The sequence below is a fragment of the Carlito syrichta genome, unplaced genomic scaffold (genome assembly GCF_000164805.1).
Source record: "Carlito syrichta isolate Samal-C Ts95f unplaced genomic scaffold, Tarsius_syrichta-2.0.1 Scaffold106899, whole genome shotgun sequence".
Taxonomy (NCBI): Eukaryota; Metazoa; Chordata; class Mammalia; order Primates; family Tarsiidae; genus Carlito; species Carlito syrichta.
The window spans coordinates 96,227-112,873 of NW_007050995.1; the positions used below are offsets into that span (position 1 = coordinate 96,227).

General features: G+C 37.6%; 1 protein-coding gene across 1 annotated transcript in view; it reads left to right on the plus strand.

The window, feature by feature from the left end:
* The window catches only part of TGS1 (trimethylguanosine synthase 1), a 42,458-nt gene that overhangs the window by 9,491 nt on the left and 16,320 nt on the right, over positions 1–16,647 (plus strand). Inside the window, exons 5-10 of the mRNA XM_008067499.2 lie at positions 1,624–1,741; positions 4,035–4,121; positions 6,434–6,608; positions 8,346–8,649; positions 12,146–12,289; positions 15,385–15,528. Coding sequence (XP_008065690.1) covers positions 1,624–1,741; positions 4,035–4,121; positions 6,434–6,608; positions 8,346–8,649; positions 12,146–12,289; positions 15,385–15,528 — 972 coding nt within the window. The remainder of the gene's footprint in view (positions 1–1,623; positions 1,742–4,034; positions 4,122–6,433; positions 6,609–8,345; positions 8,650–12,145; positions 12,290–15,384; positions 15,529–16,647) is intronic.

A 16,647-nucleotide genomic window follows, 5' to 3' on the forward strand; every position in this document is an offset into this window, starting at 1 on the left:
TGGAATGCAGTGGCCGCTCCCGGCCACCGCAACCTCGACCTGCTGGGCTCCGGCGATCCTTCTGCCTCAGCCTTCCGAGTAGCCGGAATTACAGGCATGCGCTACCACGCCCGGCTGATTTTTTGATTTATTGTAGAGATGAGGTCTCGCCGCCCAGGCAGGTCTCGAACCCGTGGGCTCAGGCCATCCACTCACCTCAGCCTCCCAAAGTCGCGGGATTACAGGCTGAGCCACCAAGCCCAGCTCATCTGAAGATTTTATGACAGTATTCTGATACACTTCTATACTCTCCTTATATTTTTCTGTACTTATTTATAATATAAAATTTGTACTATGCATATGGGTCAATGTAGTGGCCACTATCTTACTGCTTCATGTTACTCCCTTTGATTCTCCTTCCTCATCTTCCTGGGTTTTTTTTCTTTCCTATGGCAAACCTTCTCACAGTCTCTGCCTTCTCTTGCCTGTTCCCTTAGTTGTGTGTATAGATTGACCATTTCAGCAATTAGCTCCAATGTGTCTGCCACAGGATCAATTTGAGGACTTTAGGTTTTGATTTGTTTTAAATCTTCCTTTGAATTCAAAATACAAGGTACGTGTTACATCTCTGTGTGTGTTTTATGCTCTTTGTGGTCGGAGCCCTTCTGGAAGTGTCCCCACACAGTTACAGCTTCCTGCTGTCTGCCCTGAAGGCACCTTTCTCCTTCTTGTCTCACCATCCTACTTTCTTCCAGTCTGATGAAATAAAGAACAAAGACAGATATGTGCCTCAGTTGGAGCTGCAAGTTAAAAATTACCTTTTTCGCAGTCGTACTTATCTTTGTTACTCCCCTTCTATGTTAAAGACAGATGTATTTGCTTTGTAATGAAGACAGATTCCTTTCAGTCAGTGTGATTGTGCTGTCTTTAGAGTCATTTCGTCTAAAATTTCGTAAGAATGTTTTGGTTAATAGCTTTCACAAAGGCAGATTTGTGGGTTAATTTGTGTAGATTTAGGCAGCTATGAAGAGGTAGTTTTAGTTTGCTTTTTTAAGTGGTTAGATCATGGAAACTTTTAAACCTGTTTAAAGAAAAACTTTGGACAAATTAAATTTGACAGAGTTTGAGCAAATAGTGATTGAATCAGGGAGCTTTCAAAACTAGGATAGGTTCAAAGCAATTTCAGGGCTGCCACATGGTCAGATAACATTTATGGACAGAAAAAGGAAGTGACATACAGAAGAAGGAAGTGAGATACAGAAAAAGCCAGATTGGTTAGAGCTCAGCATTTGCCTCATTTGAACATGGTTTGAACAATTGACTACTTAAGATTGGCCAGAACTGAGTGATTGGCCCAAGAGTAGGTTAGTCTATTTACACAACCAGTTACATTACAGCTCACTATGTAAGAGAAACCCTTAGGCTGAACTTAAAATATGTAGAGACAACTTTAGACTAACTTTAATTTAACAAGCCTTATAGACATAGTTTCGATTTGTTAAGTGCTCAAGCTCTGCCAGTAGACACACAGGCAGATACAGATTGCCTGGCACTCTGCCACATAACTGTGTACAGGTCATTGCAGAAAAGGCACTGAAATATTTTGATTGGCTTTGCAAATGGCAGAAAGCTTGTCAAACCAAGATTCACAAGAGTCTTCAGGAACAAGCACGAGCAAAGACAGACCACACGCCAGTGGTGCTGATGGAGATGAGAGTGAAGAGGATCCACCTGAGCATAAGCCAAGCAAACTCAAAAGGAAGTAAGTTGTACATTCTCTCTCTCTCTCTCCATAGTATGTTAGCACAAGCATCTGTATCCATGAGTGAGTGGTTATTAAATGCTCATTTTATGTTTAACCCTGCTATTCCGGTAAGCAGAAGAGGCAGGTCTACTGGTAAGACCTTGAGCCTTTGGACTCATGGCCAACTCTCAACTCTGCCTGCCACTGACTCTAAGTGCATGTCTTAATTTCTCATCTATAAATGGGACTGATGTCCTTTTCGTTAGATTACTGGGTAAACTGGAGCTAGCATGTAATGTATCTGACACTTGGTAGCTATCAGTGAATTATAACTTCTAACTGGTAATTAGATTCATATTCTGTCTCTCAGCAGTTCCTTAATTCTTTTCAAAAGTCTTGGTAATGTATTATTTCAGATTTTTATTGCTGAAATAGACCTCAGTGTAATGCTCTCATTGAATGAATAGAAACACTGAAGCAAACAAGGATAAGTACCTTGCTCAGAGCACGTTGCAGCAATGGCAGCTCTAAAGCTAGATCCCAGACCGACTCTCCCCAAGCATTGCTCTTTCTGTTTACACTATGAATGTTGCAAGATTCAAGATAGAGTCATTTTGTTAAACGCTGGCAAAATGGATGGTGGAGGGAGGACTCTCAAACACAGCTTGCCTGTTAACAGGAACCATCACAGTTTTTTCCAAGCTGCAGCTTACTGCCTGAGTCACAGAGGACAGCTAGTCACTTATACAAGAACACTTGCCCTAACATACTGCCTCACAAGCCCAATTCAAAACTGCAGGGGCCTAACCGTAACTCCCAGATTACAAATACCACCTAACAACTACTGACACTTTTGAATCAAGATTCACCAGCTCTTGTAGGATACTGTCGGTGCCCGTGAACTTTCTTTCTAAACAACTCGCACAACCTCTTTCCCCCAATAAAACCCAAAACTTGGCTGGACTCGGTGGCTCAGCCTGTAATTCTAGCACTTTGGGAGGCCAAAGCGAGTGGACTGCCTGAGCCTGCATGTTCGAGACCAGCACGGGCAACTTGGCAAGACCTTGGCCCTACAGTAAATAAATAAATAAATTAGCCAGGTGTGGTAGCGCGCACCTGTAGTTCTGGCTACTTGGAAGACTGAGGCAGAAGAATTGCCTGAGCCCAGCAGGTCGAGGCTGCGGTGACCGTGAGTGTGCCACTGCACTCCAGTCTGGGTGACAGAGTGAGACTCTGACTCAAAAAAAAAAAAATTTTTCCTTTGCTCTTCCAACATTCCTGAGTATATATCCCAAATTTTAATTTTATTTTTGTGTTTTATTGCCAAACAAAAGTTCCTTTTTTTGGAGATTTGTCTCTACATTTTTTTTTTTCTTAGATTTTGACACCACTTTACACATAATTAAACAAGTAGAGAATAATGTAGTCAGTTGCTGATATTGTAGATATCAAGGAAAGGATGAATAATTACAGAATTTGGATGTTAGCTAAAAACATTTCACTTTTCTAACAGGATATGAGGTACTCCACGTACACCTTTCTGGCTCCATACAGCTTCTAGAAAAACAGTAAGCAAGCTCTGGAGGCTCATAACTTAGTACATGCAAGCATGACTCTGCTGTGTTCTCTCAGTATGGTAATCATTGCCTATTAACTCTGCCATTTCTATTAGTTCTTGCTAGTTCTTGAAGGCAGAGAACATATGTGTGCTCACGTTCCTGGGACTGGGTACTGATAAAATGTTCAATGAGCACAACTTAATTGGAAGGACAAACTTTGTAAGAATTGTTTCTCAACACTTTCATTTATTTGGAATTATGGCCCTGGTAGTCAGCGTTAAAAGGTATCCCTGATAGGTGGATTCTCTGGGGTTACTTAATATCACTTACCCTCTTTAACGTTTTTCTTTTGAATTTTTTTATTGGATTCATACTTATCAAAACTTTCCTTGTTTTTTTTTAAGGAAAACTCCTGAAGAAATCACTGTAGGAAATAAATTAAGGCTGCATCTTTTACTGGTGTTTTTCCAAAGGAAAATAGAGAGATCCATACTTGGACCGTGTAAAGGAATAGAGACAATTACTTGACATGATTCAAGATTTGAGTGCTTATTACTATGTTCCAAACTCTGCTGGGTGCTTTATCTCATTTGGAAAACTCTCTCCTGGCTTGCTAGATTTGTTAACTATGGTTGACTGTTGTAATGGGAAGTTTGCATAAGTCAGTTATATATACCTTTTGATATTTGCCTAAACTTGTCAGCTCTGGAGGTAAGGGCTTATCACTATTTACCTTTTGTTTACTTGTTTAGCCATGAACTGGACATCGAGGAAAACCCAGATTCAGATTTTGATGACAGTGGTTTCCATCTAGGATTCAAGCATGGCTCAGGACAAAAGTAATTATTTGTTTTCCAGAAATTCTAACCACTTCAGCTTTCTGGTTTTCAGATAGCTAATGAATGTTAATGTATTTGATAGCATTTGAGATGTTGCCATTAAAATACCTCTCTTATTAGTAAGAATTGTAGTAGCGATATCAGTGTACATTTGATAGATTCACATGTACTCACTCTGTTGCTCTTCATAGAAATCCAGTGTTGTTATTTCATTTCATAGCTAACGCAACTGCAACTCACAGAGGTTTCAACTTAGCTAAGCCCAGCTTTTGTAATCTGTAAGCATGTTTCTCTTCTCAGCTAGTGTCTCACATATCTATCCCAGTGTGCATCTGAAGACCATAGCACACATGCCATAAAAGTTCATGTCTTCGATAAATAAAACACATAACAAGTAAAATTCTTTCCTTTAAATCATCCCTAGTGGTTGGCAGTGTTTAAACGGTTTGTCATATGTCCCTTAAGATTTACTTGTGTGTTTTTATGACTTTGTATGTATACACACATGTTACTTTCCTTTTTTAAAACACAAAAATGGAATCACATACTTACCCTGCAGCTTGCTTTTCTCCCTCAACCTTGGATACCCTTCCTTGTCAGCATACACATTTACCAGTCCTTTTATCGGGGGTGTTGTGTTTACTTAATCGTCCTAGTTAACAACATAAATTGTTTCCTGAAATCTAAGCATAATGCCCTTGAGGTTCTTCAGGTTATTACATGTGTCAATCATTCTTTCTAATTGCTGACTAGTATTCCATTATATGGATGTACCAAAATGTATTCAACCATTCACTTACTGAAGGGCATCTGGATAATTTATAGTATTTTGCTATAATAAATAAAACTACTGTGGACATTTGTGTATAGAAAACTTAAGTTTTCTCTAGAATTAAATGTCAAAGCATTAAGTATAAGGAAAGTATGAGTAAGTAGGTAATGGTAAAAGATTTTATTGTATGTGATGTGAAGACTGAACTGAATCGGCAAGGCACACTAACAACAGCTTTCACCAGTGATCTAAACTGAGACTGAGGTCTTTGATGTTTCTAAGGGTTGAGATTTCTATTCCTACTCACCTATTTTATAAGTTGTGACATTTACATAGATACCTACATATTATGAAGTCAGCGAGAAAGGGACTTGGGTAATGTCTCATGATTGACTTAAAATTGAATCCAAATTAATTCAGAAGTACATGCTGATAATTACAATATAGTTTCTAAAGATTATCAGTTATTTCCTTTAAGCACTTCAAAACAATTGTAGTTCATATAATCATTTAAGGCTAAGATCATAAAGTTTATCAATGTAAAAGGTTTTTAATATGCCTGGCAGAATTTTTTACTACAGACGTGTAATTTTACTGAGGAATTACTGAGTAGTTTATGGTAGTATACACTTGTAGAGATCTATGTTTTTATCTGGGGTCTAACTTAAATGTTGTTCTATTTAGAGCACCCAGTTCTGCTTAACAGAAAAGGATAAGAGATACTTTTTATTATAAAGAAGTTTACAATATGGCTAGAAAATAAGACCTGAGGCCGGCATGGTGGCTCACACCTATAATCCCAGCACTTTGAGAGGCAGAAGCAAGAGGATTGCCTGAGCCCAGGGGTCCGAGACCAGCCTGGGCAACTTGGTGAGACCTCGTCTCTACAATAGATCAAAAAATTTGCTGAGTATGGTGTTGTGCACCTGTAGTTCCAGCTACTTGGAAACCTAAAGTGAAAAGATCAGTCAAAGGAGGCTTCATAGCAGATACTTATCTTTTAGGACTGGAAAAATTCAGATGGTTAAATCAGACATTCTCTAATTATTTTTAACCAGGGTTTGCTGCTTCTGTAAGCTCCGATTGATTTAGATTAAGAAGTTAGTGACAAAAAAAAAAAAAGAATTTAGTGACTACTCTTAAGATAATTTGAGCCTGTTCAGATAGGTGTTATGTTTGCCTAACAAGAAGATGGGATTTTTTGCTATTTCTTTATCTCACTCTACTATGTAATTTCTACTTTCTGCTCTATATTAGATATGTTGCTATTTCCAATTTTGGTGTTTCACATTTGCTTTAGAATTAACATAAAAGCTTATCTTATGTTTGAAGGGGAAAAAGGAATTAACATAAAAGCTAGACCATAAACTCCTCTACAATTTGAACTTGATTTCATTATTTTCATAATTTAAAAAGGAATTAAAATGGTGACTGCTAATAACAAAAATTAGTGAAAATTTTTAGTTTCATCCTCTTTTTGTGTAAGAAAACATATTTCTAAAACTTAAGATGTAAGTTACTCCTTTTGATCTGGTCACAGGTATGGTGGAATTCCAAATTTCAGTCATCGGCAGATCAGGTATCTAGAGAAGAACGTGAAGCATAAGTCCAAGTACCTGGACATGCGCAGACAAATAAAGATGAAAAACAAACACATCTTTTTTACCGAAGAGTCAGAAAAAACTTTTTTCAAGAAAAGCAAAACTCTGAGTAAGGTATGTATAAACTTTGTTCTATACTTGTAGATAGAATCATATTTCGCAAGCTTGGCCCCTTTAAGTTGTTATATTTAAATAAGAAGCCTGTTTCTACCAGATACAAAGATACTTCACTTTTTTTTTTAACTTGTCTCCTAAAGGCATATATTATGTAAACTAAATTTGAAAAACAAGTTGAAGTAATGAGTAAAGGGAATTTTTTTTTTAAGCTACAAAGTAGTAGTGCCTAGGAAGAGAAAAAAACACAACCTTACCTGTGTAGTAACAGACAGAAGCAAGTAGGAATTTCTCATGTGTTTTAGGCTAAGTAGGATCCTGGTAGTCCAAATTCTGATACAACTTTTACTGTGAGCCTAACTTCTGAGCTCATCCAGAAGTGGTTGTTCACACCTTGAAATAACAAGTGCTCCCTAATAGCACGAAATACAAGGCCAGTTTATTGATTCATATTGTTAACTGGAATATTCATATCCTCTCTCTTGGACTTTGCTGTACCTGCCATCCAAATACCTGGGAAACAAAAGTAATTAGAAGATTACTTGATATAAGTTGTCCCCTTATATTCTAGAAAGACTCACCTTCTAATGAGCAAAACTTTGATATCAGTCATATCTCCAGCAGCTCTTTAAGACAACAGAACAGAATCTCAGACTTCACAATGACTGTTTTACTCTGAAATTACATTATCTTTCCTAACTTCAGCATACTTGTAATATATGCTACAACTTTATGGCTGGTTTTATTTTTTGTTATATTTCAGGTTGGCTGACTGCTGGTGATTTTTTAATAAGTATTTTAATGACCCTGGTTATATCTGAAGCAGACTCTTTGTATCATTCCAGTCAATCTCATAGGACTTTCCATCATGGGTTGGATAGAATAATCCCCCCGTTTATTCACCTATTAATAAGAGAGAGCAGAAACATAGTTGGTAAGCTTTGCTGAGGAAAAAAGAAATGTGGCTGTTTGTCCCTAGATATCTGATTGGTGTGTGGGCACATTTTCTTCAGAGGAAGATTCTGAGTCATTGCCTGTCTTATGTCTGCCACTTTCATTGTAATTTACTTATAGGAAGGTCACGAAGACCTGATATGAAGAGTATTCTTTTACAGAAGATGCAAGCATTTCATCTGACCTTGAGCCTTGTTAACATTTCAGAGATAAACTTGGTTTGTTAGCATTTATCTTACTGACTCTACTGTTGCATTAAAAGGCAGCTTACATTTTTTCCAAGGTAGCACTGCTTTTATTTTTACAGACACATTGACACTAAATTTAGAGTTCATCTTTGATGCTAAGTAACACTTAACATAGATTGTAGCTCGCCCATTGCAGAAAGCTCTGTAAATTTGAAAAACTAAAACTAATGATTCAATAATAAGTAGATGTATTTGTAATGGTAATATCACACAGCACAGTTATATTGTTAGGAACCCTTATGGAAAGCTACTGGAACAGTTTGACTTTATCCTTTTAATGTTAATTGACAGCAGGAAGTGTTTAATCTGATATTTTTTGCCTTTTAAAGAAACCTTTAATAAGTTCATGGCATGCCCAGATAACAAATTCCAATTAGCTCAGAATTAACTGTATTAGCCCATGTGATGCAGTCTGCTTTTCAGAGCTAATAGTTACAACACAGCTTGTCAGTCAAGTAACAAGTGGTAAAAGGTGGGAAGATTTTGTTTTAGTTTCGGATTAATTCCTGCTCTTTATGTCATCTTAAAATTTAAGGTCGAAAAATTTCTAACATGGGTTAATAAACCAGTGGATGAAGAAGCATCACAAGAGTCATTTTGTCACGACAGTGTGCAAGACAGCTGCACAAGCAGTGATTCAGAAGAACAAGACATGTCTCTTAAAAAAGGTGGTGACCCACTGGAGACCACTAATCCAGAACCTGAAAATTGTCAGACCATCTCTTCAGCTGGTGAAGTTGAAACAGAAAACAACGGAGACAGCTTGGTAGCAAGTGTTCCAAATAAGCAAGATTGTGTTACTCAAGATATGCCAGACTCTCTTCAGGCAGAAACTAACGGTAAGACTTTAAATAAATACGTTTTTTCTTTAATATGTTTTTCCTTAGTGTTCACCATGAATCGTCTATACCTAAGGAGTCACTGCTGTTTATTTTTAGGTGGAGAGAAAGCATGTTAAGTGTTATGTCTAATTGGCTATGGATTAGCATCTAGAGCACTCTTCACTCTTGGCTGAGCAAACATGATAAAATCAAAGGGAAAACCTGTGGGAACCTGCATCTGAGGACCACTCTGCCATTAAGCTTGGTCTCTGCTGCTACTCTGTTCTGTGGGCTAAAGGTGGCCATCCTTAGCTCTCTTGAAATTTGTTGTAACTCTGCTTTTCTTTTTGAAGTTTTTATTTGTTTGTTTGTGCTTGTTGATGATGGCAGTGGTTTTTTGGTGGTACATTGATATTAAAAAAGTATTCACAGTAGTTGGCTAGATGAATGGAAGACTAAGTAACATTTTCACCTTATGCACTTTTGTACTATTTGAGTCTTTTATAGCAAAGGTTCTTTTGTAGCTAAAAATGGTACCAGCCAGGATAACATATCAAGACCTCATATCTACAAATAAAAAAATTTTTTTCATTAGCCAGGCATGTTGGCATGTGCCAGTAGTTCTGTTGCAGAGAAACAGAAGAGACCGTGACACTGAGGCTATCTTTGGAAACTGTGGTTTATTAGTGCTGGCGCAACTCAGTGGGCTAATGCTCCAATGCTGAGCAACTCAGAGAAAGAGGAGAGGGGTTTTATACATTAGTTTAAGTAAGGGTGGGGGTCTGGTTGCATGGCTATATATTTTTCTTTGGAATTTGCAAGGTTGTATTTAGCAAAACCAGTTTTTCAAAGACCAAATTGTCTCCAGGAGATACATGACAAGCAGGGGTTGTAAACCGATAACTTCACAAAGAGAGAATGCAAGGGTAAGATTGTGAATCGATTACTATCTTGCACTTCCAGGAAAGCACCTTGTGGCCACTTGGTTTTCTCACGTCCTATGTCTAGCAGGTTTGGAGCTTGCAGGCTGATTTTTTAAAAGGAATAATTTTAACTGTTCCTAGCCCCTCTCTGCCACAGTCCCAGCTACTCAGGATGCTGAGGTGGAAGGGCCACCAGCCCAGGAGGTCAAGACTGTCATGAGCCATGATCGTCATGGTCATGCCACTGTACTCCAGCCTGGGCAACAGTGAGACCCTGACTCAAAAACAAAAAAAAAATAGTAACTGTGTTCAGTGGGACATTGAGGCTTTATAAGGTAGAAATTTTCATTTGATATAGTATTCAATTTATTGATGGTTTCAAACTTGTCCTTTTGAAATAATTATATTTATTCCAATCCTTCATTATTTCTATCTTAATTTAGTACTGAGGAAAATACCTTATTCGAGTTGTTTTTTTTATCCTTCTATGGGTATGGGCGTATATATCTGTGATCCTTATATCACATATTTCTTTGTGTTTCTAAACAGCATACTTAAGGTGTAGTTTACATGTCTTTTATTGTCAGTGTTAAAATTGACGTTCAGGTGACACAGATTTCTGAAATGCTTTCACGTGTTTTATTCTCATTTAATCAATAAGGTAAACCATTGAGTTAGGTGAAATTATTATCCTTCTGTAAATATGGAAAATAAAGCTCAGAGAAGTTAAATTAAATTTGGGAAAATTTGAAATTAAATTAAATTGGTCCAAGTAAGTGGCACAACTAGGACTTTACCTACTTTTCTGTTTCCTAAGTTCCATCTTCCTGCACCACCCTACTTTCATAAACACTGTTTGTTGCGATGCTGGTAGTTCTCAACACCTTCACAGGAGCATTTGGAAAATGTTGGTTATTAGAATAACCTGGAGTATATTGGCATTTAGGACTTGAGTTACTTAATGTTAGGTCATGGTCAAGAATTACTTTCTATGAACTTCACAGCAAACTGGGTGGACTAGAATCTATAATACTGAGTGACCTATCACAGAAACCAAGAACTGAGTACTACACATTCTCACTTATAAGCGGACCTTGAACAATTACCGTAATACTATAAGAACAGGATTGGCAGTAGTGTGAAACTGCCAGGGGAGGGCAAAGGCGGGATTGGCAGTAGTAGTAGAGGACATACCTCATCAACAAGGGTACATGCATAATGAACATTTGTGTACCTAACCCTGAATTGTACCCCACATCTTTAAAATAAAATAAAAAATATTTACTTTACCCCAAATGTCACTTTCCCCTCTGTTGAGAAACACTCACCATACTTTCCTTTTTTTATTTTTTATTCATTTATTTTGTTGTAGAGATTGGATCTTGCTATGTGGCCCAGACTGATCTCAAACAATCCTCCTACCTCACCCTCCCGAAGTTCTGAATTGCAGGTGTGAGCTACCACATGTGGCCTGCTATTGATGACATCTTTTAGGGAGCAGAGGGATCTGACCTTACTGAATTATGATATGGCACCTTCTGTTATTTTCAGTGACCAGTTGACCATATTAATACATAGTCCCATCCTTGAGGACCATTTAAATGTAATTGAATTTTATTCTTTGTCAACTGTCACCTCTTATTTTTATGCTTAATTGTGACAGAACTCTCATCTTTCTACATTAGTGCTTCTAACTGGTAGGAGACTGAAACTAAATAACCAAATAATAAAAATAATTTACCTAAGAAAGAAAAATAGTCTCTGAATGAATGAGATCATTTTCTATGGAATGGCGCTAGTGACCCCTATTTCAGTTCTCAGATGCCATGTGACTTCTAGGATCGATATGGCTGAGAGCTAGAGCCTAATGTAGTCCTTGGGAGATTTTGTTTTAAGGAAGTGAAAGGAGCTGGGCATGATGACTCTGTAATCGCAGCACTTTGGGAGGCCGACACAAGAGGATTGCCTGAGCCCAAGTGTTTGAGACCAGCCTCGACAACTTGGTGAGATCTGGTCTCTACAATAAGTCAAAAAATTAGCTAGGCATGGTGGTGCATGCCTGTAGTTCCAGCTACTTGGAAGGCTGAGGTAGAAGGATCACCTGAGCCCAGCAGGTTAAGGCTGCAGTAGCTGTGAGCGTGCCACTGTACTCCAGCCTAGGGCAACAAAGGAAGGCTCCGATTCAAAAAAAAGTTTAGATGCCAATAATTCACCAGCTAAAGCAGTGTCTCCACTAGCAAAATAATAATTTTATGTCTATAATAGTATTTCTACATATTTCCTAACAGTGCTGTGAATAAAGTTAATAAAGTACTACTCATTAACTCATTCATTCATCCCTTTTGTAGGAATGAATAATTAGAGCTTAGACAGCATAGATTACTTTTCCAAGCTTATAAAGCCAATAAGTAGCAAAATGGATGCTGTGATTGAAGCCAATGGTGTTTCCATCAAGCCGTCCTGCGTCTCTGGGTGTGTGATTAATGCATGTTCTGATTATAGTTTTTTGATATGGCTACCCTTTTAGATAAATTCGCCTTGGTTTTCGTTTTTCACAAGTGAGCATCTGTAATCTTTGTATTTTATTTTAGCTGAAATAAAAAAGAAGAAGAAGAAGAACAAAAAGGTAAATGTTATACCTCCTGAAATAGCTGCTGTTCCTGAGCTGGCAAAATACTGGGCCCAGAGATACAGACTCTTCTCCCGATTTGATGATGGGATTAAATTGGACAGAGGTAAAGTATAAATGTATTTTTTAACTGTATTTTGAAACTATTTCAAATGCACAGAAGGTTGCAAGAGTAGTACAAAGAATGTTCTTATCCCTTTTACCCAGATTCAGCCATTTTCAAATGTTGCCATTCTCTCTTTCTTTATGTATGATGTATATCTTTTTTTATCTTGTTGCACATATCATACTCCTACCCCTTAATACTTTAGCATGTATTTCCTAAAAACAAGGATATTTTGTATTAACAATAGCAAAATATCAATTCAACATTATTACAGTATTATAATCTACAGTCCATACCCTAGTTTCATTAATTTTCTTAATCTTGTCCTTTAGCAACGTCTTTTCCGACAGTATAGGCTCACATATTGCATTTATGTTTCTCAACTTGGGTATACATATGTTTTTCTTAAATTTTTAACCAAATGTAGTGGCATGTGCCTGGAGTTCCAACTATTTGGAAGGCTGAGGCAAAAATCAGTTAAGCCCAGCAGGTCAAGGCTGTGGTGGCCATGAGCATGCCACTGCACTCTAGCATAACTTAACTCATTCTTGGAGACTGATACTCATTTTCATATTGGGACTATCTAAATACTGGTCTCTAGTAACTGTTGGAATCAGGAGGCCTTGATAAGTTATGGAATTTCAGGGGACCTATGAACCTCTTATAATAATTTGTAAAATGTTGTATATTTTCAAAAATACATACGAGTTTTTAAGGAGAAATAAGACTAGAAAAACTTGCAGTTCTATAAAAGTTTATATTCTACCAAAAACAATCCTCAGCAAAAAAAAAAGCGAGAGCTATCACACTCCCAAACGTTAAACTTTATTATAAAGCTACGGTAATCAAAGCAATTTGATATTGGTGCAAGAGCAGGCATATAGACCAATGGAACACAATAGAGATCCCAGAAGCAAAACCTCAGTTTCTCAACAATCTTCCACAAAGCCTCCACCGCCAAACCACTGGGGAGAAGAGAACCTATTCAGTCAGTGATGTTGGGAAAATTGGCTGACCACATGCAGAAGATTAAAACAAGACCTCTACCTATCACCATACACAAAAATCAACTCTAAATGGATCAAAGACCTAAATGTAAAATCTCAAACTATAGGAACCATAGAAAATGTAGGAGACACCCTTATGGAAATTGGAACTGGTAACCAATTCCTGATCAAAACTCCAAGTGCCTATGCCATAAAAGAAATAAGATAGACAAGTAGGACCTCATCAAACTGACAAGCTTCTGCAAAGCCAAAGAAACCATCAAGAGAGCCGGGAGACAGCCCACAGACTGGGAAAAAATATTTACCAACTGTGTGTCTGGCAAAGGCCTAACATCTGGGATCTACAAGGAACTCAAACATGCCAAAAAGAAAAACACAAACAGTCCTGTTACAAAGTGAGCAAAAGACATGAATACATACTTATCAAAAGAAGATATACATGCAGCCAACAGATCACGTGAAGAAATGCTCAACCTCACTAGTCATCAAACAATTGCAAATTAAAACCACACTGAGATACCAGCTAACTCCAGTCAGGTTGGCCATTATCAATAACTCAAAAAACAACAGATAATGAAGAGGATATGGGGAAAAAGGTACACTTCTACACTGTTGGTGGGAGTGTAGACTAGTACAACCTCTGTGGAAAACAGTTTAGCGATTCCTAAAAGATCTAAAAATTGACCTTCCATACAACCCCGCAATCCCCTTACTGGGAATATACCTGGAGAAACTCACATCACTCTATGAAAAAGAAGAAAGATACCTGCACACATATGTTTATTGCAGCACTGTTCACAATAGCAAAAACATGGAACCAGCCATGCTGCCCATCGAAAACGGACTGGATAAAAAAAAATGTGGTACATATACATGATGGAATATTTTGTAGCCATAAAGAAGGACAGAATTATGAACTTGGATGGACTTAGAGTCTATAATACTGAGTGATCTATCACAGAAACAAAGAACTGACTATCACATGTTCTCACTGATAAGCAGACCTTGAACAATTATCATAATACTGTAAGAAAAAGATTGGCAGTAGTGGGAATCTGCAGGGGCAGGGGCCCACCTCATCAACACGGGGGCCTGCATAGTGAACATTTGTATAGCTAACCCTAAATTGTACCCCACATCTTTAAAATAAAAAATAAAAAAAAGAGAGGGGACTTTTTTTTAAGTTCATATTCTGAATCTTTCAGTTATGAGGAGGCATTTAAAGTTTTGGTAAGGGGAAGAAGTGGGAAAATGGGCACATCATTTTTTTCAGAGAAATCTTTTTCTGAAAAATGTAAATTTCTTCTACTGGGAAAGGAGGGCACTATTCTCTCTCCTCTGAAGTGGGCACTGGACCTCATTTCTGAAAACGATAAGGGCTCTGCTATTCCTACTTCTGCGGCTCAGTGGCCTTTTGCTGTCAGCTTCTTGTATTTTCTGACCCTTTAAAAGCCTGCGGTTTTTTCCAAAATGCCTAATACAAACCTGGGCCATTGCTTCTCCATTAGGAATGAAATCATTAGTAGACTCAGTGGGATATGGGTTGCTAACCAAAGAGAGAATCTAGTTAAGAACTGAGGTGATTGCCTCTATGGAATTTGGAGATGATACTGCTTTTTTTAATAAGCTTTGCAGAACTTTTCTTTAAAACTAGGTAATTTATAATGTTTTGAAAAGGGAAACTAAGCTTTTTGAAAGCGTGTACTTCCAGCTGGGCACAGTGGCTCACGCCTGTAATCCCAGCACTTTGGGGGGTGGAGGCAAGAGGATTAAATGAGCCCCATGGGTTTGAGACCAACCTGGACAACTTGGCAAGACCTTGTCTCTTCAATAAATAAAAAAAATTAGCCAGGTGGTGTGGCGTGCCCCTGTAGTTGGAAGGCTGAGGTGGAAGAATCGCCTGAGCCCAGCAGGTCGAGGCTTTGGTAGCCATGAGCATGTCACTGGACTCCAGCCTGGGCTACAGATGAGACTTTAACTCAAAAAAAAAGTATATACTTCCTAGGAATGGAGGAATGGTTGCTGTGTTTGTGCTTGGCTTTGCCTCTTAAAATTGAACATGTTAACAGAAGTATTCTTCCTTTGCAGAGGGCTGGTTTTCAGTTACACCTGAGAAGATTGCTGAACACATTGCTGGCCGTGTCAGTCAGTCCTTCAAATGTGATGTTATAATAGATGCATTCTGTGGAGTTGGAGGAAATACTATTCAGTTTGCCTTAACCGGAAAAAGAGGTAATTAACCATCGGTAGAAGAGAACTGTTTTATTTCCAGTTCCTTCAGTAAATGTTTTGCTACAGCTTATCGTTGCTGAGATTTAATATATAATTAATAATTTAATACCAAATATTTAAAATAATGACATATATTTGGCATATACTTTGTATCACATACTGATATAAATGCTTAATACAGATGACTCTTGAATAACACAAGTTTGAACTTTGTAGATCTACATATACCCAGATTTTTTTTAGTTTATATTGAAAAATATTATAGAGATTTGTAACAATTTGAAAAAAAACTTTCAAGCAAACCATGTAGCCTAGAAATACTGAAAAAAATTTAAAAATTGGTATGGCGTGAATGTATAACTATATGTAAATATTAGTCTCTTTTTTGGTTTCTTCTTTATTTTTTCATTATTTTATTTTAAAGATGGGGTGCATTTCAGGATTGGGCACATAAGTGGCCAATGTACAGGTGAAGTTTGGGCCTCCCATTGGTTCTCACTTCACCTGGCTCAGGATCAGGTACCCTTATTGATGTTATGTGCCCCCCTCACCCCAGCAGTGTCCTGCTTATTTTATCATTTACTAGCATAAAATATACTCAAATCTAATCTAAAAAGTTAAAAACTTATACACACAAACAGAAGGTACATGGAACCACTCAAAGTCTTGAGAAATATAAACAAACATAAGGAGTTCTGAATCATAACTATATAAAGTTATCTATAGTTAATTTATGTATAATAATCTCGTAGCCATCTCCTGTTACTGTTGCAATGAGCTCCGGTGTTGCGAGTATCAGCTTAAAATACCGTGTGACTCTAATCATCTCCATGTGAACAATTCATCTCTTCAGTGAACTGCCTATAGCACTAAAAAGTAATCTTTTAAGGTTCTCAAGTATTTTTCACTGTGTTTAGTGTGATACTATAAATCTTGGGTAACACCACCCATATGAAGTGTCACTAGCAATGCTGGAACTGCTCCTAAGAAGCAGAGAAAAGTCATGACATTACAATAAAAAGTTGAATTGTTTGATATGTGCCATAGATGGAGGTCTGCAACTTGTGGCTGTCCATTTCAGACAGGTGATTCTTCTTTTTTTTTTTTTTTTTTTTTTTT